At 41.8% G+C, this 22,837-nt stretch overlaps 1 protein-coding gene across 1 annotated transcript in view; it reads right to left on the bottom strand.

Moving 5' to 3' along the window:
• fat2 (FAT atypical cadherin 2) overlaps positions 1–22,837 on the bottom strand; it is an 89,066-nt gene that overhangs the window by 5,697 nt on the left and 60,532 nt on the right. Inside the window, exons 21-27 of the mRNA XM_069169445.1 lie at positions 21,855–22,668; positions 18,060–18,217; positions 12,887–13,304; positions 8,725–8,878; positions 6,076–6,175; positions 5,821–5,969; positions 4,811–5,088 (exon numbers count right to left, since the gene is read on the bottom strand). Coding sequence (XP_069025546.1) covers positions 4,811–5,088; positions 5,821–5,969; positions 6,076–6,175; positions 8,725–8,878; positions 12,887–13,304; positions 18,060–18,217; positions 21,855–22,668 — 2,071 coding nt within the window. The remainder of the gene's footprint in view (positions 1–4,810; positions 5,089–5,820; positions 5,970–6,075; positions 6,176–8,724; positions 8,879–12,886; positions 13,305–18,059; positions 18,218–21,854; positions 22,669–22,837) is intronic.

Genomic DNA, 22,837 nt, shown 5'->3' with positions numbered 1-22,837 from the left:
GATGAGCGCTGAGCAGAAAAGATGTGAGGCAAAGTCTGAAAACAAAAACGAGGCTTCTTGAGGATTACCACTTCGAACGCTCCAAAATCTCCAACTAACAAGGCGGACGCATTATACAGTTCATTCAAACAAAATGATATATATAAAAAAAAAAAGCCTCTTGCTGTCACTCAAGTCACTGAGAATAGTAAGCAGACTCTGAGCTGTGAGCATTGAGATGGAGATTGAAAATGAGATTAAATAGCAGGAGGGAGACGAGTTGAGAAACAGGAGAGAGACAGATGGTGAAAGAAGAGAGAGAAAAAAAAAGAGAAAGAAAATACTTTAAGAGTGAGAGAGACTGTGAAAGAGTGATCGAGGATGAAGGGAGAGACGGAGAGACATGAAATAGATGAGAGTTAGACGAAGTGAAAGATGGAGGAAGAGATGACTATTTTCACAATGAAGATGTTTCTGGGCTAAAGCGATGGAAACCCTGACAGGCACCTTTTAAATCTCCCTCTGTGGACTTTAAAGACATCGTTCATTCACACTCTTTAATCTGGTGCTTGTGTTAATTTCCACGCTTTTGCACAGTTCAATAACTTGTTAAGAGTCGGAGTTGTTCTCGTTCTGAACGCAGGAACGCGTCTCAGATCGCTCGCCGCAGGCTGCAACATCGGTAGTAAACGGCAGAAGTTTCTTGTTCACATAAAAACGGCTTTGATGAAGTTCGGAGCAGTTTGCAGCAGGAAGTGACCATATTTGGATGAGCTGGGGAGGGGGAGGAGCCAGCGGTGGATCTGACTTGATTGGAAACCTGACGATACTACGTCTCGCCCACCGATAGCCATAACTTGACTGCACCACAGGCCTGTCAATCAAACAGACACGCCCCCAAAAACAGGTCTTCTTGAATCTTCTTTTCTAATGAATGAGGGATTATTTTCAGATGGACCTCCAGAAAACTAATAAGAAGGAGTGACTTTAGCAAATGAAATACAGAAAATGTGTGGAAAAATGTTATTGACTGAGAATTTAATGGGAAGTTGAATGGGAGTCTATGGAAACTCTATGGACTCTAGTGGCACTCGGTGGTATTGCAGCTTAAAGCACTTCCACAAATGTACTTTGCAAGATTATTTAGTTGAGGCAGCGTCGGACACTGGTAATCTTTTTTGTGCTGTTCTCTCTTTTTCCTATTTTGTATCAAAGTCGAAAACTGAAGCTATCTTTTCAATCTCTGAGGAAGCATTTCGCTCAGATTCACTGGTTATTTTCTCCACTTTTGCATGAGCCAAAAAAATGGAATTAATCAAGAGCTGCAGAGAACATGAAAACATCTTGAATCGCGGCCAACACCTGTAAAAGTGGTCAAAAATGGCATAAATTACTTATCACTCAAAGTTTCAGTCAAAGAGGTTTTTTACACCAAACCGAAACCAAACTTTTCAAAAAATCCTTTTCTTCCAACTGAAGTCCAGATGGAAATTATTCAAGGCCTCATTAAATGTAAATAAAACAGCCTACAAACATATTGTTTTTATTTGTTAAGGTCTATGCACTTTAGCTGCGAGCTGATGAATGTGTGCAGCTTCTGAGCCTCTCCTGAGAATTAATCAATGAAACAAGTGCGTAAGAAGGAAAATAAAGATCATAATTAATGTCAAAATTCACCGTAGCGTGTCTTTAGGCCTGTTTCACTGTGGATGTGGCTCGCAAGCTAAGCTGGAAAGATCTGAGAGATGAGACCGGGTGGGGGCGAACAAATCAGCAATGAAATGACTTTTAAATTCCCAGCATTCCCCCACAGCAACACACGCCTGTAGTTGTTTCCCACAATTTTGTATTGAAACAGCCTCGAAAAGGACGTTCAAAAAAAATGAATAATGATTTGTTAATGAAATCGCGCTTCGCTAGGAACGAAGGCATGACGGCTCGCAGGTAGCTGACAAGTTGAAAAGCTATAATGTGATTTGAGGGCTGAATGTTTTTTCGCGCTCCCGTCCGTCCGTCCGTCCGTCCGTCCGTGACTTTCAGCTCCAGCTACAGAGCAGTTTCACTTTTTATCCAATAATTAATTTAGAAAATTAATAAATCACTTGATTTCAAGCATTTATCCTTCTGCACATACTCGGTAAAGCAGAAGGAGTTGTTAGTAATCGGTACATGACCTTTTGATTGGTGAGTTATCACCCATTCACTAATGGCGATGATGACTATTAAACCTGTTTTTATTCTTTTATATTAGTACACTGATACTTTATATTGTGTATACGGACAACATTTCAACCGGTTTTTTGGGGGGCCTAAGACACACAAGATCAACCTGAAGTCTGGTCAATAACCAGAGAGGATTTAGTAGCGGGGTCACAGGGCAAATCTAGATCTAGATGTTGAGGATTCATGAGGCCGTCTCCTTTAATGACTCGGATACCGAGTGCAGTGGTTCAGGAATGTGTCCTTTATTCTCTGTGATAAGGTCAAGCAGACGAATGACCTGCCAGCCCGGCGTTGCCTGGGGAACGATGGCAAGACGAACGCCCGATCTGCCTCTCTTCATTTGTCTCAAGAACATAGGTGGATGTGTGAGTTACGGCTCGGTTGTATTGATGTTACATGGAAGAAGAAAAAATAAAAAATAATGCTGCATACAAAAGGAGAGAAGAGAAAGAATGAGCACGACAAGAAGAAAAGAAAGAGACAAATAGTCCAGAGAGATGGATGATGGATGGATGGATGGATGATGGATGGATGGATGGATGATGGATGGATGGATGGATGAATGATGGATGGATGGATGAATGATGGATGATGGATGAATGATGGATGGATGGATGAATGATGGATGGATGGATGGATGAATGATGGATGAATGATGGATGGATGAATGAATGAATGATGGATGGATGGATGAATGATGGATGGATGGATGATGGATGAATGATGGATGAATGATGGATGGATGGATGGATGATGGATGGATGATGGATGGATGGATGAATGATGGATGAATGATGGATGGATGGATGGATGAATGATGGATGGATGAATGATGGATGAATGATGGATGGATGAATGAATGATGGATGAATGATGGATGGATGACGGATGGATGCAACAGAGAAAAGAGTGATAAAGTGAGTAGGTGGGAAGACAATGGGCCTCACATAAGAACATTTTAGTTTTCTAACCCTAAATCCTTTTTATCAGCAAACCTCAAAGGGACAAAGAATCTTCCGACTCAGCAAAAATCCTCCCAGCTGCTGTGAAATAAACTTGTTTTGAGGTGTGAATTCAAGAGATTCAATCATTAGCAAAATGGGTGAAAATCTTAATTTCTACATGAAGCAAAAGAGTTTTTTAATGCACAAAAATGTCTCAATAAAAAGGAGAAGTTAACTTTAAGGAGGCTCAAGTTCAGGGCGAAGTCTTATAAACAAACTACTTCTTTTTTTAATTTAAAAAAATAAAATAAACAGGAACCTGTGGTGTGAACGCAAACTGCGGACCAGCATGCATTTCTGGAGCAGTGATGTGGAGGAGATTAAATATGAGGCTGAATCCAAACGATCAAAACATTGTGCTTTACAATGATTTGTAAAAATGTCAATCAAAGGTGCTTCTTTAACTATTTTGTGTGCCAAATATTCATTGATTTCAGTTTGCGAGGGCATCTTCCTTAATGTATCTGTTGATGTGAGTGGCACTTGTATTAGACAGGCACAGGGAGTTCAAAACATAAAGAACAAAACTGAGCGAGAGGAAGTGACAGAGGCAGAAAAAGACGTTTTACAGAGAGTGACAGGAGAAAAGACAACGATGAATAAAGGAGGGTATTACAGAAGGACAGATAGACAGAGAAAAATATAGACAGAGAAAAATGGCGACGTGAATGATGAGAGTGAAGCAATCATAGATAGAGAAAGAGGAAAATAAAGATATACGGAGCGACGAAACAGAGAAACCACTTTGTTTCCTGATGTTATCGCATCCGGTCGGCTTCGACTACGAATGTCTCATCCCGAGTTTAATCAGCGCCGCGTGTTGACAGACAGTCCGGCGTTTCCCATGATGCACCAGTCGTCATCACAATTAAATACTTGTTTGCTATGACCTTGAGTGAGTGAATCTTTCAGCCTCTTCTGACCTTTTCTATCGTTACAGAGAACGATGACACGCCTCAGTTTGTTGCCCATTGATTTTCTTTTGTTCTTCATTGCATTTGATATTTTTCCATCACTTCAGCTCAGTACATACTTTTAAAAGCAAGATTAAAACATATCTCTTTACTTGCCTGCACTTGAACTACCGCCCTTTTATTTCAACTCTATTATATGTATTCTTTCTGTTCTCATGCATTTCGTTTCTTTTCTATATTTCTAGCTGTTCAGTTTTTATGTGAAGCACTGCGTGTCATTTTCTTGCTGTGAAGCACTCTGAGCTGCATAAAGAAGCTATACAAATAAAGTTTATTATTATTAAGTGCCGGTTTCCATAGACTCTCATTCAACTTAGAAGGTGAAACTTTTATATTATTATGTTGCTAACTGCGTCTCTTGGAAATCTTTTCATGCCTCCTCGCTGGTAGCTGTGGCCGGAGCCATTGTGGTTTTTCGGGCTTTATCTCAGGAACGCTTCGAGGGAATTTCTTCAAATTTGGTGCAAACGTCCTCCCGGACTCGAGGATGAAATGATATAAATTTGGTGGGTCAAAGGTCAAGGTCACTGGGCTTTTTAAGCAAGTAGGGTTGAACAGTTATGACGGCACTTGTAGTAGCCCAGCTGATTGGTTCGTCTGGCTTTAACTTAAGCGAACATGAACACACACCTTCATAGTCCATGTCCCAGTGGTTCTTCCTGATGGAGTCATTGTCAGAGCTCGACGGCGGCCTGGCAGGAAGGTTGGGGGCCACGCTGCACACGACCGGCCCCTGCATCTTCGGAGACCTGCCTCCGGACGAATTGATCTGGCTGTGAGGCCGCAGCGACCTGAACGGCGTGTTGTGGTCGAGGTTGGTGGTGGCGCTGACCAGCGAGCTCATCTCGATGGGTGTGACCTCCAGGCAGTCCGCTTTGAGGCTTTTGGCCAGACTGGGCTGGAAATATCTGTAAGAAACGGTTTTCTCTCAATTTGTTTTCTACTCTTTGTGCAGTTTTTACAGATACCTGAATTCTTAACTCCGAAACTTTTTTTTAATTTGTTCATTTTTGGTCAATTAAGAGCTTCTTCAGCTATGGACTAGCCGGATAGAAACACGGACTCCAAACGGATGGTAATGTTGCTCGTTAACACTGATTCAGTTTGTTTAAGGCATGTGAAGTGGTTTTGTACATGCTTTGCCCTCTGATGAACAAAAAAAAATAAATAAAAATCATTAATTCAGCTTTAACTAGATGTTTGGGTGAAAAGAAAATAGCGGATTGATTTATTTTAGCCCGGCTGAGCGTTGCAACTAAAACATCTCTCCAAGAAAGTGTTTCTACTGAAGTCCATGTACAACTTCATAGTTGTGTTATTGAAGAAATCCTACAGTCACTTTCTGTTTCGGGTCAGCTGCTGACCCTTTTGCCTTTTTTAAATACATGTGGTTTAAATGCACTGCAGAAAATCAAGAAAGCCACTGGACTATGTTTTCTATTTGTGCTGTTAGAAGAGTTGGAGTTTAAAATCCATCCCTGGAATTTTATTTTAGAAGCAGGTGGTGAATTTGTGGATTTTACAGCCAATAGGGTCTAAAAGATTAGATGCTGATTTTATTACAGTGTAAAAACAAGCACTCTGGACTGGTAAAATAACATGAGGATTTATTTTACACTAAAAAGAAATGTCCCTCTTACCCGTTGGAGTCCTGGACGCAGACCGGCTTTTTCTTCTTGTGCTGAACATATCGTTTCCTGATGCAGACGAAGATGCCGACCAGGAAGAGCAATGTGAGCACACTGCCGCTGATCTCCATGATTTCCACATAGCCAATCATCGGAGACACCTGAACAGACAGGATGATGACGGATTGAAACGACACCTGGGAAAGTTTTCCTGAAACTACCAAGTAAGAACCATTAAAAACAGAGAAGAGGATAGTTCTGACTGACCTGAAGCAGCGGGTCGCAGTGGATGGTCCCATCGGTGACTTTACAGTCAAACCCTCCCACACACAGATTGGGCAAACACACTTTGATCTCATTGTGGCACCTGAATGATTAAAGGAAGCCAGATTTAACACAATGCATACATTTTGAGCGTTTGTTGTTGTGTATTGTTCCCACAAAGCTCCCAAAACTCAATAGATTGTATTTTTTGGCCTCTGCTGGAGCAAAAGTTCTGTCCTGAGGGTGAGACCAAAGGAAATGTTGTTCCTTTATAGTACTGTGGTCTGTTTAGCTGTTAGACATCACAGCTTTCGTCAGCGCTTTCTACACCTCCGCTGTGGTCTCAGTGAAGTTCAGCAGCACTTTGAGCTGATTAATAACAACGCTAGTACACTAACGTGCCAACGCCCACAGTTGTTGAAATGCATTCAAATTGCAGACATGTAGGAATGCGGCATTTATAATGTAATTATAATAACTTTAGCATCGCAACAAAGTACAGTTCAGTGTGTAACATTTAACATGCACCACTTCTTAACTGGAAAACAATAAACAACCATCAGTTTTAACTTTGTATGGCAGCTTTAACAGATAAGTTAACAAGTCTGATTGAATTTTTTTTTTTTTTTTTATAGCTAGATAGGAATTAAGTTGTTCTTTATTTGCAATTAAAACAAGATCAAAATGACAAAAGATTATAGAGATAAAGATAATACCACCGAGTGCCACGAAGTCGGCTGCAAAAAGCGACGGTTTCCATAGACCCCCATTCAGCTTCTCTAATTATTTCCACGAGTTTCCTGTATGTTGCTAAATTCAATCTTCTAGATTAGTTTTCCAGGAGGTCCATCTGAAAATACTCCCGTCGTTAAATATAAAATAATCCTCAAAAAGATGGTTTTTTTTTTTAAAAGCTTCACTTGTGGCCGTCCATCTTCCAGCTCCGTCTGATAACTGGTTCTGCCACATTGACAAAATCCTGTCACTCCTGTTTTACACAAAACTGCTCATTTCCCAAGTGAAAAATTCCCTCGCTGCAGCAGCACCTCAGAGGAAACACAGCGGTTATTGTTTTTCTCTTGAACGAGGAGTTTTTGGAAAGTTTCCATCAAGTCGTGTATTATTTTCCGTTATATTTGACACCATTTGGATGAGTGGACGGCTGTTAGTTCACGGAGATTGTATTCAATCAACATATTTATAACTATAATTCTGTCCACTGCGCGGACTGATTACAGTATGATGCAATAAAACACGTCCGCTTGTTTTACGAGTCGTACGGCAAAACTCCCACTTCCTGCAATTACGATCCGGCGGTGTCAATTTTTCATTCAGGGAGTTAATGAAAATCTCACCTGCAACATGGACGCAATTCCACAGGCGGCTTTTAATGAAAGGAGGAATATGCAAATGCCGCTGTAATTTCTTTGGCTGGCCGTCGGTGGTGTGAGGGGAATACGACTCGCCGGTTTAAGGGGTGATGAGCGAATGTGTTTGTGTTGGAGTATGAAAGTCCAATCACATAGACATGCAAATATACACGGCTACTCGAGTGCAAGTGATGCTGCATTGTGTTGTGTTCCTTTTATTTTATGTTTACTCGGCCTCGTTGGAGTCATGATAACAACTCTGTGTCTAATTACCCTTTTGTGGATGTCAGGGTTAAGATTGCTGGTAATTATCTTTATCACTGATTACTTCTATTCTTTTTTTTTCTCATTATTCTTTGGACTGCAACTATTCAATTTCATTATCAATGTATTTGTAATCATGGTTTCCTATTAATCAGTTAATTTTCATAGCAGGCCAAGAGAACCAGCAGCCGTTCGTTTATAACCCGAATGAAAGCTGAGAATTAATGCTATTTTTATTAAGATAAGAGAGACAATTATTCAATTCAAAATTATTGCTTGGTAGAATTCTGTTAATAACTTTGAATCCACTAATTGTTAATTGAGTTTAAATCATTTGATTAATCGTTTAGTCATGAATCTCTGAATGCCAACAACGTGTGACTATTGAAAATAGTGATGTTAAATTATTATTTATTTTACTCTGATCAAGTGAGAAAGAAGCAGATTCTTACATTTAATATTTGGGGAACAAATTAGCCAATAAAAAAAAAATCCAAAAGGTAGAATATTGTCTATCAAAATCAGTTTAACTTTCGTAACTTTTTTCATCAACCAGCACATTTTGTTTGGTAAATTGCAAAACGTGTAACCAGTGATTTCACTTCAGCTGCAGTCATCCATAGTTTGTGATAATAAATCAAAATATATGTTGGTTGCTTGTAGCGGCTCTTAACTCTACAATACAATCTAATACAATCATATTAACTTTTATAATGCAATATTTTTGTGTTTTCTGCATGTTCTTCTAACCAAAAGTGGCAAAAAAACCTTTTTTATTAATGTTGCAAAAATTATTAATTGACATTTCCGTTAATCGGATAATTGCTTCATCACTGAATTCTTTTCGGTACTGAGTTTGGCTGACTGATTTAACATGTTCATTGTAAAGGTTTCGGAGTTCCCTCATAATTGTTCTGTAAAAGCCTCTAGAACAGCTTGTCGGTCAGTTTTAGACACTAGAAATAGTTGGAAACCAGACAGGTGAAGTGTAGGTGAAGTGTGTGCGCGTCGTGTCTACCTTGCTTCGGAGTTGTCCAGCGAGCAGTTGCACATGTATCCCTGAGGTTTGGGAACACACACCCTGCCGTGGGCGCAGGGCTGGGAGGCGCACGGGTTGTCGGCCAGCTCGCATCGGGCGCCGTGGAAGAGTCCCGCACACCTGCAGCGGATCTCTGCAGAGCAAATAAAACACACCCAGACATCTGAGACAAGAACGACTGATCAAAGCCGCGGCGAGTTTCCCCTACAGGCAGGAAATAATCAAAGCAAAGGTCAACCGGAGACAACTCACAAGTGTTTGATATTTAGAGGAAAAAAAACAGAACAAATCAGCAGAAAGAAACTGTCACAGCGTTGATCTTGTTCTTGTTCTTGTTTTTGTTCTTGTTCTTGTTTTTGTTCTTTTTTTTGTTCTTGTTTTTGTTCTTGTTTTTGTTCTTGTTCTTGTTTTTGTTAGGTTAGGTAGTTACTTTATTAATTCCCAAGGGGAAATTTTTTAAATTGTTCCTGTTCTTGTTCTAGTTTTTATTCTTGTTTTTGTTCTTGTTCTTGTTTTTCCTGTTTTTGTTCCTGTTCTTGGTTTTATTCTTGTTTTTGTTCTTGTTTTTGTTCTTGTTCTTGTTTTTGTTAGGTTAAGTTAGGTTAGGTAGTTACTTTATTAATCCCCCAGGGGACATTTTTTAAAATTGTTCCTGTTCTAGTTTTTATTCTTGTTTTTGTTCTTTTTTTTGTTCTTGTTTTTCCTGTTTTTGTTCTTGTTTTTGTTTTTTCTGCATAAATATGACCAGATGTTTTCTAAAAGACCTCAGTACCAGACACTGAAAGCTCACATATTTTTTTGCCACTCACGGATGTTTTATTGGATCGTTTTCCTCGATCAATAAATTACTCTGCTTTGTTTATTTTGGTTCTCGGTACCTCCATATTTATGCAGAAATACTGAAAATTCATCAGGTTCTGCATTCAGCCTGACACATGCAACTTCAGACAGTAACAACTGCTCTGATATCAGGGGGAGATTAACTTTCATCTACCTGACTTTTTGTTTTTCTTTTCTAGCCATCCACCAGTTGGATGACCTTTGACCCCCTCCCTGGCATTGCCGTGCTCAGTGTCAGTCTGCGCTGATGATGTCTACATCCCTGGATTCTTTTAGTATTCATGACATTTGGGGCCGTAAAGCACACAAAAGGAGTTACAGACTTCTGTACGACAATTTGTTATCAAAATCCTGTGTTTTAACGCCCCGTGAGGACCACTGAGCCGGTTCCATTTCTAAAACTCGTGGGTGCACTTCTGATGCGTTTGTGGCATTTATCCCCTTTTTTTTTTTTTTCTTTTAAAAGACTTGTTTCTTTTGACATAAACAACAAAGACTTAAGTGGTTCAATAAGAGGAAAAAGTTCAACATGACTGATCTCCCTCGTCTTGTTATTTACTTCACATCCGTTTTGTTTTTAAATCTCAAACAGAATTGAGGCGTCAGTAAAACAGTAAAGGAATGACTGGAAAAAAAACAAAAAACAGAAGACACATCCACAGTTGTTTTTACCGCCTGTCAGATTACATTTCCTTCACCTGGAAGGATCTTTCGGGAAATGAAATCTATGTGTTTTTTTTGGGGCGTCGCAACCATAGATTTTATTCCTTGAAGCATAACTGAAAATGTGATTTGACACAATGATGAATAAAGTCCTGAGAAAAAAGTAATACCTAGCTGTGACCTCCGCACAGCCAACAGTGGACATTTTTCCCGTTTTGTACCAAAGCAAAATAAGAATTTATACAGTTCAGTGACCTACCAGGTAAACCTGCAGTAAAGAAATAACATCAGGCGGCAGGTTGCTGATAACAGCTTTAGGGTCTCTTTGTTTACACGCTTCCTCCAGAGATCAGTATCTCTCCCTGCTTTATGTTTTGGTTCCATATCCACCTCGCTAGAGAAAGACTGGACTTCAGCCTCACAGAGAACAGTGCTTAAAAGCTGCGGCTCTTTTATCTGTAAAATTGCAGGTGTGCGTATCAGCTGCGACTCATCTGTCCAATTAGTGATAACCTAAAATGGTAATAAGGAACGTCTCAACGAGGGACGAGAGTCACACGAGGTTTTCAGGCCAAACAAAGGCAGAGTTGGATAAGCTGTCCGTGAAAGAGAGGAAATATTGGAAAATATACAATGCTGGAAAACTGCAATGTGTTTTCTTTCTCCAGCGTCTACAGAGGAGCTGATATCAGGTTTAGTTATTCTGCACTTGTTATAGTAAAAAAACCAAAAAAACCCCTGTTTTTTTCAGTCAGTTTTCTACTTTCAGCCCCAAAACAAATTGGGTTCCTAATTAATAAATTAAAAAAATAAATAAAAAAAAAGTCGCACTAATATAGTTTAATTAAACGGTGTCCTTTAACACTGTCACTGAAGTTTATACAGCAAATTACCGACTAAATAAAACATGTACTCAAAGTGTGTTCATATTGTGGGGCAATGTGTCTTTTAAAACATAGCACTTTTTGTTAGTTTGATCTCCGTTTCCATGGCAACATGGCAACATTAGTATGACTAAGAAAACTGGAAAACAATCGGCCGCGTCAGTAGACTCGTATGTAACGTACGCAATGTTTACCGCTCCAGGAAGTAGTCCGACCCTTAGCGACGACCCCTAGCAACGGAGAGGAGATCGAGATGATTTCTCAAACTGAATAAATACAGAATATAGAAACACTAAACTGCTCAGCGAGCTCAATCTGGTTGGAACAAAGATATCTGATGAACAAAGATATCTGATGAACAAAAAATATCGATGGACTCGTGTGCTTTTAAGATTTTAGCACCGCGTCATGTGTTCAAACCAAACCGGTCCAGCTCGCCGCCGCTAGGATTTGAAGTGAGCGACTATCCGTGGTGTTACGGTACGGGTGCTTGGAGCGACCAAAAATAGTAGATAAACCCACATTTGATGCTCTGGGTATTTTTTTTTTTAAATTTATTCAATCCATTTTATTTTTCCACATTGATTTCCTTATTCTTTTAGAGATTTATTCTTTATTATGTCAGTCTTATCGCTCCATAATCCAGTGCAACAGTGTGGCCTCACTGTGTTTCTAATAGTTATTTGAAACGAACAGCGGCGCCGTGTGGCCCCGAGGGAGTGAGATATATGTCTAGTTTTATACCCAGAGATCGGTCGGCAGAAGGACCAGCTCGTTGTAAGTTTCGGGCTTGTCATAAAAGTTTGTTGCCGAGTGACAATTGAGAAAAGATGTACACTGGTTTCGACCTCACTGCTGCCTCGTCTCGCTGTTTTTTTTTTTATTTTTATGAAAACAATGCTGCAGGAGGTTTTTATTTATTTTCTGAATCATCTACAACTGTGAGCTCGGAGCTGTCGCCGCTTTTTTTTATTTAATTTTTTTGACCCACTTCAGACTCCAGTTCTGCTTTAAACACAAAGTTCATGGAGTGAAAAGTCATCTCAGGATATTTGAGTTATTTTTCTTCTTAATGCCAAAACAATTAGACACTTATATCTAAATTAAGTGAGTCTATGCTTTTGGTTTCAGCGCTACACTATGCAGAAGTTTCTGCTGATTCTGTTTGTTGAAACTAGGTTTTAATTAATTCAACTCTACATTAGACCTTTTAATTGTACTTCTTAAGCTTTAACTTATCTATTATTCAGTTTGAGGTTTTAACAACTAAAAACATATCTTCCTTACTAAATTAGTACGTGTGTCTTATGTCGTTTTATTTTTATTAGAAAATCCATGTAATTATTTAATTGGAGAAAACTGACTTGGTTTTTAAGTTTTGTTCAGTTTTCTTCTTTATTTGTTTAATTTGTCTTCCTTTTATTCTTGGCAGATGAAACTAGAGATTGACAGGGAACATGAGGAGAAAGAAAATCAAACGAAATGACGGTGCAGTTGAATTGTACACGTTACACTATAAGGCTGGTCTACAAGCGCACATGAACCGTTGTGTATTTTCGTTTGCTGAAAACACCCAAAGTCCCGCCTGCAGCGCACCGAGATGAAAGGATGCAGTGGAGAGTCTCCTGTTACTGTCTGTGAAGTCACTCTGTGAGAATCTGTGTTTATGCTCAGCAGGAAACGCTGTTTGGTCCAAACGAACTTGCTTTGTTACTTAACGTCGTGTTATAAAATTCAGATTTTCTTCCACTCACCTGCGTCGACGCCCTCCTCCTCGCAGACCCCTCCGTTCTGACACGGCTCGCCGTCGCAGGCTCCTCCCACTCCGCCGCAGCACCTGTAAACGCCAAACACCCTCCTGCTCCCCGGCCCCGCCCACTCCGCCGCGTCCCCAGCTCTGATCGGCTCCCCGTTGAGCTCCAGGCCCTCCAGGCAGCCGTCGAACGGACGGCCGAAGAGCAACGCGCCGTGGGAGCGCATCATCCGGCACGGCTCGGCGAGGGCGGCGGACGCCGGGTGCCGCTGGTCCAGGGTCAGCTTCATGGAGGAGGAGTTGACCTCCAGCAGGACGCTGTGCCACCGGCCGTCGGACACGGGATGGGACGGGACCAGCAGCGAGCCGGGCGACGCGTTGCCACATCTGTACCTGAACTGCAGCTCTCCGTCGGTCAGCTGTCGAAGGGAAATAAAAGGTCAGAAAGAAAATCCATCGACGATGAAGGGAATCAAAACTTTTCAAAACTAGGAGGAGCTTCTCGGACGGAGGGAGCGGCGGAAGTTAAGCACAAAGATCTGTTAAATTACTTAAATAAACTTTGGTATTCAATTCACTCTTTGAAAAACTCAGGAATCTCTCAGGTAATACTGCTCTGCAGTGACACTGCAGCCAATAACTTCTTGTAATAAATTCTCCATATTGATTTCTGTCCTTCAGGGGAGTTCGAAGACACTTCTAAGACTACTTTGTTTTGTTTTTTAATAACAAAGTTAAAAATCTTTCTTTTCAAAGGCCAGAACTACAGAAGGATGTTAACAGGAACTGGAGGTTTAATTCTGTTTGACATTTTACAACATCTGGTCATTCATATTTGATGTTTATTCACGGCTTTGTTATTTCGTGGCCGTGCGTCATGTTGAGCTGCTTGTTATATTGATCTGTACATTCAATTATCGCAGTTATTATTTCTCCCACAGAAGATGTCAGAAGACATTTAGACATGTTGTTTAAAAAGTGGAATAAATTATATATTTCAGTGACATTTCAGTGGTTTTGTATTTAGTTGAGCCTCTCATTATTATTTAATAATCGATAGCAAAATACAGGAAACTTGTTGAACGTTGAATGGGAGTCTATGGAGGCTTTTTGGAGCCGACCTCTAGTGGCACTCGGTGGTATTGCAGCTTAAGGCGCATCTGCATCGGAACCATTTTTAAGACCTGGAATCTGTGAACACTTTTATATTCAGTCTTTGCATCCAGCTGACTGCAGACATTAAGAAGAGACTTGCATGTTTGTGTCCTTTATATAACAAATAAAGTCTGTTTTTGCTGTCGGATTCTCGTGTTTCTCCTGTACTACACCACGCAGCGCACACACACACACACACACACACACACACACACACATACAGGTTTGCTCAGCATTTCATCAACATCAGCGGGAGCGGCTTAGCGTTTCTGCACGCTCGGCGCTCCTAAAAAGTAACGAGCCAGCAGCTTTTTTTTTTTTCCCCCTTGTACCTTTTATGTATTCATGTTTTCTTTATGTAAAGAAACGCCTCCTCATATCTTCTCTGTTAAATATACAGATGAATTGTGTATTTTGCAAATTGCCAAGCACCACCCCGTCGGATGCCGAAGGCCGCGTTGCATTATTGATGCCCAACGCTTGGCTCCTGCTTCTTTAATCACCGCTTGTCTCTCTTTGTTTTGCATGCTTGTTCTCTCAGGGGTTTTATATATTTCTTTCCTCTTTCCCGTCGGTTGCTCAGCCTTCACGCTGTTCTTCTGGTGGATGCCGGTTTGCTTTCTGTCCCTGCCAGAGTTTTCTGTTTTATTCCCTGTAGCTGAGAAGATGAAAACAAAAAACAAAAAACAAAACAACCCCGAAGAGGAATGATTCATTTTTGGAGGGATAGACCTGTGAAATTCTTCAAATGGATCAATGGCAGCTCGGCAGGGATGGGACAGGAGGGGGGAGGGAGGGGCTTATTGTGGGATGGACGCTGAAGCGCTGGCAGAGGAACAAGCGAAAACCGTGTTGCTTGTGTTTTAATCTATTTTACATGGCTTGCTTTGGCTTCTGCCGTGATTTATGGTGGATATTTGAAGAGAGGCAGCGCAGCTTGATGCACGGAGGAATTTTTTCTTTTTACAGTATCAGCGCGAGCCGTGTCAAGTTGAAGCTTCTCAGCGACCGAAGCTCTACAACATCAGTGCACGCCGCCGGGCGAAGTTCAGTATGCGACTAACAGCCGCGGCACGCCGAGTGTGTTTACGCTCGCATGTCATGTATGTGAAGCGCAGATACGACGCCGCACGGGGGCGCAGTTGATTGGCTATCACAGACCAGCGCCCCCTTGTGTTACCAGTTAATAACTGGCAGAGAAGAAGAAGGAGCAACTTTGAAATATAAGATAAAATATTTTTTAGTCAGAAAATCAATATTTGATTAATTTGAAGTTCTCAGCATTTTTTATGGAGGCTTTTTGGAGCCTAGTGGCACTCGGTGGTACTGCAGCTTAAGGCACTTCTGCGTCGGCCTCATTTTTCAGAGCCGGAAGCTACGAACACTTTTATATACAGTCTGCGATCCTGAGGCAGACATCAAAGCTTGCAGCAGAAGTGATAACAATTTCTTTAGAGGTCATTAGTGTCCATCCCCGAAGGGCCATAAATATCTGTCCAGTAGCTGTTGAGGTGTTTCAATGGAGGATAAGGTGGTGGGACCAACCAACGAAATTCATGGCACTACCAAGGCTGAAAAAAAGCTCATTTCTGCTGTTACAGACCGAGATTATTTGGAAATACGGCGCCTCGTCGAAGTGAAAAATCTCAGGTCTCTGCTCAGTCGCAGAGAAAAAAAGCCTGAATTGACACGCGAGTCAGTTTGTGTGACTGCGACGGAGCGTTTGTCCACCGATTTCCACACCGGCGTCTTTGTTCACCAGCGAGTGTGCAAACTGCTCGGCTGTCAGGTCTCAGCTGTCACTCCTCATCAAGGACGGCGTTCTTCCTTCCACCGACGAGTCACCTTAACTGCTCCTCGTTTGAGTGCTCACCATTTCCATTTCAAATGTGATGGTGTAAAATAAAAGGAAAAATACGTCTGAACTTCAAGTTTGTGTTTTTTGTTGTGTTTTTTTTTTGCTTTCTTCTGAAGGAGCACACCGACGAGATCTGGAGGCTTTCTAAGAATCCACGGAGACGCACAGCAGCTCGTTATTCTCTTTCAATGTGCCCGTTTAATATGGTGCAGTAGACCTGGCGTCGTAGCACCGAGACCAATCCTCCTCTTCCCTCGTGTTTTAGAAGGGAAAAGGGCAACGTGCTGCGTTCAGGGGTGAGCGGTCGTCACAACTGCCGTTAAAAAGGGCACTGATGAGCTGATTACGCTGGATAAGCCAGACCGGCATCACGGGCCTCGAAATCCAACGTTTTAAAATGTTCAATCGAGCATTTAAGCACGTTAAATTAAACATGAAACGATCTGCTGCACCGAGATAAAAGGGAGAAATGCCGAACGTTCGTCTGCAGGATTTTTTCTTAAATCACAGACTCAAAGGCTAAAGAACAGAAAATCCTCTCTGACGTTGGCTTTTCTTGTCAACGGGCCGGGACTCAGCCGGTGTTTCCACGAGAAGGAGGCAACGTTTGTCTGAAATGTCAGCGTTCGCCACAAAAGAACAAATTTAAATCGAGTTGATTTTGATTCGCCGAGTTTCGGGCGTGTCAACAGGTGCCGACGCCGACCTGGAAACGCAGCAGAGCGTCCTGCTGTTCTGGGATTAGACGGCAAAATGTAAAAAACTAAAGGGCTCACCAGACATCAAGTATTTCAACACGATAAACAAAAGAAACGTGAAATTTGGCATTTAAGATGCTATCAGTCCAGTCGAGCGTGCGGCCGTTGTTTGTGAATCTGAGCAGGAAACGAAAAGCTTTCATGCGTCGTCGTCGTTCCCGAGTGACAAACTCCTCGAGATTAAATCAGCGGCGCTCTGATTTTTATCATTCTGACAGCAAATGAGTGTCAAACAACAACATTACACTAACAGCATCTGAAAATTAGGGAAGAGATTTAATCTCTCCACGGCAGCAGTGTACTCCAAGAGCAAAATAAATGAAGTCCCCGCTCGGGGGAGAACACAGCAAATATTTACACTTACTTGAAATGAATGAAAAGTAATGATTTCCTGTTTCCTTCGCTTGTAATTAAATTGCCGTCTGCGCGTTGCCGTTTCTTCTCTTTTGATCTGCCTGAGCTGTTGAGACTTTTCAAAGCGACAGACAATGAGGTGTCCGTCTCATGCGAACACAACAATCGCTGACGAGCAGCTCTATTCTTTCCTGCTTCGACCTTGGACCAGTTTTAAGTGAATGCTGCAACAGCTGAACAACAATCAGCCGTAACATACTCGAATGAGTTTTGAGTGTCATTCAGCAGTCGCTGTTTTCACCACTGACTTTAATTACATTATTTAGTCTCGCTAAAGTGTGTCACTTGAGAAAACAGAAAAAAAAAGATGTAATGGTTGAAATGACCTACAGTCTCTCTGACCTCCAGCAGTGAGGTCATCGTCGGACGTTATGAAGTCCCGACCGTCACCATCTTTGCTAGTTCAGAGCGGTTTGGAGCAGGAAGTGACCATATTTGGCCGAACTGAGGGGGAGGAACCAGATCTGACTGATCTGATTGGAAACCTGACGATACTACGTCCCGCCCACCGATAGCTGTAACCTGACTGCACCACAGGCCTGTCAATCAAACAGGCATGCCCCCAAAAACAGGTCTTCTTGAATCTTCTTTTCTAATGAATGAGGGATTATTTTCAGATGGACCTCCAGAAAACTAATAAGAAGGAGTGACTTTAGCTAACAACACCGAGATAACTAATGGACACATTTTATTCACTTTGGATTTGATGAGAGAAGTTGAATGGGAGTCTATGGAGCCGGAGGCTTTTTGGAGCCGACCTCTAGTGGCACTCGCTGGTATTGCAGCTGAAGACACTTCCGCATCAGCCTCATTTTTCAGACCTGGAAACATTTATATACAGTCTATGTCTACAGTACATAATGCAGGTGAGCTGGGACTGATATCTGATTGGCTGATAGGGCTACAAAAGCTTGAATCTTAATAGGTTTGAATGAAGTCCAGTTTCCTGCTCTTCTCTCTAAATGCAGCGTCAAAAGATAAATAAATACCTGCAGAGTTCCCCAGTCGTTGGTGCTGTTGGTGAACACGATGAGGCCGTGCTGCTGATTCGTCCTGAACCTCAGGGACAGTCTGAACTCCTGGTTGTCCTCGTCCATCCTGTGGATGTACCTTAGGTAGGACTTCTCGTCTAACCTCACGGCCGACTCTGAAACACAGAAACATGTCTGTTATTTTTGAATCTGAGAACTTAAAAAAAACGAGTTGAATAAATAAGTTGGTTGACATAGTTTAATTTTAAATGATTAATATTTGTGATTTTTATCATCTCAGATATGAAGGTGTATTGTTTAGCTGTTTTGATTTATTTTAAAATGAAGTATCTTTGGGTTTTGGACCGTTGTTTGGTCAAATCTAAACATCTGAAGGTGCCACTTTTGGCTCTCGAACTTTAATCAGAAAATGTAACTGACTGATTAATTTCTAATGGAAATAATTGTCTTAGTTAAATATATTAATAAAAAAAATAAACTCGAAAAATGTTTTATCAGAACAGACTAAAATATTCTTAGTTTTCTTTTCAACTGCCTTGTCTTCAGTTTTAATAAATCTTTCCAACAGGTAGGATATTATATATATCACCCAGTACTAATATGTTTATTTCAACCAATGAGAAATATAACTTATCATACTTATCAAAAGTGCTCGTTATTTATTGAGTTCATCTATATATCGTGTTTTAAATCGGGAAGGTCACACTGAGATACAACATCTGCAAAAGTTCTGTGTTTAAAATAAAGTGGCAGATATATTGTTGTGTTTTATTAAAACTACCGATGTCAGCTTTAACTCACACTCAGGTAAAGTTGACCTTTCACCACATTCGCATATTTTCGGGTCTGTATTTAAATATTTAGAAAACGTAAAAAATAAATAAATCTGGAGATAAAACTTTGCAAAATAAATTTAGACACTGAAAACAAATAAAAACAAAATGTCTTCACAGTCAACATTGAGGGCGCTTTGAAGGCACCAAATCCCTCCAGAATCATTAACAATGATCTGAATAAATGAGCCTTTTTGAATTAATCCCCATCATCCCCCCCAGGCGGCCTCGTTTTTACATCATCATTTTACACCTAATGTGACAGCTGCGTCTGCAGATGAAAGACGGAGTAAACTGGATGTAATGTGAAAAGAAAGAATAAAACATCATGATTTTAGAAAATTTGTTTGAACTTTTTTACTGGAAAGTTGCTAAAAGAGGATGAACTAAAAAACAACAATCCCTAAAGCCAAAATAAATCAACAACAACAGCAGGAAGGACTGAATGAATTCATGGATGAACGGATCATCCAGAAGAAAAAGAGAGTGAATTAGTAAACAGACAAAATTCTTTTTTTGCTTTTTTTTTTTTTTTTTTTTTTTGCTGGTTCTTGAATGAAACTTTAATGATGCCTGTGGGGAGGTTGAGTAACATGTTCCCAAAGTCTGCTGCGTTATAAAAAAACAAAAAACGTTTCCTCTTTGGTGGTGAAAAACAAGCTTTCCCTGAAGTAGGATTTCAATGCAGCAACTTTTTATTTTATTTTTACCTTCTGCCCCCCCCGAGTGCTCCGCTGAAAATTAAAAACAACTACGGATCGGTCGATGGGAGTTTGTTTGTCTCTTAAAAGGTCACCGGTTGGAAACTAATAGTCCTGTTCATCAGCTGCTGCTGCAACTCTCAGTCCTGCTCTGTGTTTATCAGTCAACCCTACAAATAATGAACAAACAATACAATTTAATGATAAATACAGAATGCACTATTAATAATCAAACTTTGATGATGATTAAAAACGTCAAAAATTCAATCACCGTTTATTGAATGACTTTTTACAGTTTCTCGTTAAACTCGGCAAATTGACCATCTTCATAAAGGAAGATAAAGTGATTCTCATCTCTGAACTTTCTGGGGCAGCATTAATAAAACATTTTTTACTAAAGTTTAATCTGGTGAATATTGTTTTTAATTAACGGAATTAAAGTTTTGTCTGCAAAGAATATTGCGACTTAGAGAGAGAGGCAGCAGATACTCACACCTGAGGAGCAGGTTTGGAGCAGGAAGTGACCATATTTAGACGAGCTGGGGGAGGAGCCAGCGGTGGATCTGACTTGATCTGATTGGAAACCTGACGATACTACGTCCTGCCCACCGATAGCTGTAACCTGACTGCACCACAGGCCTGTCAATCAAACAGACACGCCCCCAAAAACAGGTCTTCTTGAATCTTCTTTTCTAGTGAATGAGGGATTATTTTCAGATGGACCTCCAGAAAACTAATAAGAAGGAGTGACTTTAGCTAACAACACCGAGATAACTGATGGACACATTTTATTCACTTTGGATTTGATGAGAGAAGTTGAATGGGAGTCTATGGAGCCGGAGGCTTTTTGGAGCCGACCTCTAGTGGCACTCGCTGGTATTGCAGCATAAGGCACTTCTGCATCGGAAACAATTTTCAGAGCTGGAAGCTACGAACACTTTTAGTTCGCCTAAAAGTTGTAATAAGTGTGATGTTAAAGTCAATAGTTATACAAGAACAGAGTTTGTCCTGCTGTTTGTTAGTTTGTCTGTTTTAAAAGAGCTTTCAATATTTATCCAGTGAGGATTCAATACATTTTCTAGATTTTTTTCTTCACATTTTAAAATAATCAAAAGTCACTGATTTTACCCTGAAAACCTTCTGAATGAATGTGTCTTATGGCTCAGTTAATATACTTTTAACTTATTTATTTAAAAGAGACATAAATAAATTAGATTTGTTCTGTTCTTCTGCTTCTAAGATACTTCTGTTTTCCCTCTTTGTTCTCCTGAATCTCCCTTAAACGGCTCCGTACTTCGACCCTCTGAGTCTTTTAAAACCAAAGAGGTGTCCCGTATGGCGATAACAGAGTCTGAAGATGTTGCAGAGGTAAATAAATAAAAAAAAAAAAGGACTTCAAAACAAGATAACGAGCCCGTCGCTGACTCTGATTCTCTGGCACAACTCTAATCCTCGCAGGAATGCCAGCAAACATTGGCGAAGACGATCCTAACTGAGAAGCTAACTGAGGGCACATTCACAGCCGAAGCGCTGCGAGTGAAATCTGAGGGGATTTTAAGCTTTGAGTTCACTTTGTTTATAACCGGTGAGAAGAAAAGAGGCCCCGCTTTGATCTACTGGCAAAAAAGACAAGATATCTTCTGTCTGGAAACGAGACGTCTAATCTGAAGCGAGGGATGGAGGATGAGTCTTTACGTCCTGGAAAAGCCCACCAGGACCGACGAGGAAACAACAGGACGGAACGGGCTTCTTTATCTGATCCCGACTTTTACGAACGCCGGCGAGAATATCGACTCTCTTCATCCTGCAAAACCCCCGAGTCAACGTGGCAGCAAGTCAGTCCGAAGGCAAACTAAAGACTTCGATAATTCTTCTACTTTCATAAAAAAAAAACGTGAAAACATGGTTTTTTCCGTGACCACAGAGTCAGTTCGTCTTTTTCCTGCAGGCGGATGAGTCAGCCGAGGACAGAGTGCAGCTCCTTGTTCTTTGTGGATGTTCGGAGAGTTGAGAGAGTGGGCTGAAAAACGACTGAGCCGGAGCTCGTTCTCTTTCAACACGGTCTTTTTTCTTTTTTTTTTTAACTGCATCAATTGTTCGGCTGCTTCTGAGGCTGCCGACTGCTCTTCAGAAGACAAGACGCCCGAGCTGCGTGGTCGGCCAACCGCGCCGTCGTCGTTCCTGCTTTCTCTGGCTCTCACATGATAAAAAAAAAAACAGACACAAACACAGACAGACGGACGGACGGACGGACGTACCGTTGCAGGGGCACACGCTCTCCCAGGTGTGCTGCGGGGTGATGTAACCGGCTCTCGCCGTGGTGAAATGGCTCAGTCTCTCGGCCGAAAGGAGGACAGCGTTCCTGCAGCCTCGCGGCGGGCAGCCGGCGCCCAGACAGCCGTCGTGTTTCACCCGGAGGATGCTGAGGCCCAGAGAGTCCTCCAGGTTCAATATCATCCTGGAATCAAAGAGTTTAACGTTCAGCATCGTCGGCCGGACCGGTCCGCTCTGAGGCCTCCGGACGAGCAGGACCTCCAGGACCCGGGCGTCGGGCAGCTGCTGCAGGCTGGCCAGGTGGAGCTCCTGTCGGGGTAAACCCAGCGCCTGTCCCAGGCTGTGCTGGAGGCCCCTCCAGTGATCGCCCAGGAACTCCTCCGGCGACATCCCGGCCAGCTGCAGCGTCAGCCCGGAGTCCAGCGCCCTCTGCTGGGCCGCCCACATGTGAACTTTGACCCCCGTCCACACGACGAACTTCCCGTCGCTCACGCTGACGTTGAGCGCGTACGAGCCCTCCTCCAGGTTGTCGTCCGCCCAGATTTTGCCGTCGGCCGGGTCGATGGAGAACCTCCGCCCGACGTCGGGGTCCTCCGACACCAGCTTGTAGGTCAGGACGTCCTGCAGGTCCTGGTCGGAGGCGTGGAGCCGGCCGATGACCCGGTTCGCGAACAGCCCTCCGGAGGTGGTGATGAAGACCTCCAGGGGCACCACGGAGGGAGGATACCTGCTCTGCTCAGTGACGTTGATGTTGACCACACAGATGGAGGACAGAGGAGGGTGGCCGCTGTCCGTCACCTGAGCAAACACGCACACACACACATACACACACACACACACACACACACACACACACACACACAGATATGTAACAAATTTGACTTGTAACTTGTTTTTTTGGGGGTTCTTTGCCTTTTTATTGAACACGTTTTCTTTTTTGTGCTACTTCCGTGTCTGAAAGCCGCAC

Source organism: Embiotoca jacksoni, unplaced genomic scaffold, assembly GCF_022577435.1.
Source record: "Embiotoca jacksoni isolate LCO1_2020_lvr unplaced genomic scaffold, fEmbJac1.0.p SCAF_45, whole genome shotgun sequence".
In the NCBI taxonomy this organism is placed as follows: Eukaryota; Metazoa; Chordata; class Actinopteri; family Embiotocidae; genus Embiotoca; species Embiotoca jacksoni.
The sequence above is the reverse complement of the archived record's forward strand: the minus strand, read 5'-3'. Positions and strand labels throughout refer to the sequence as shown.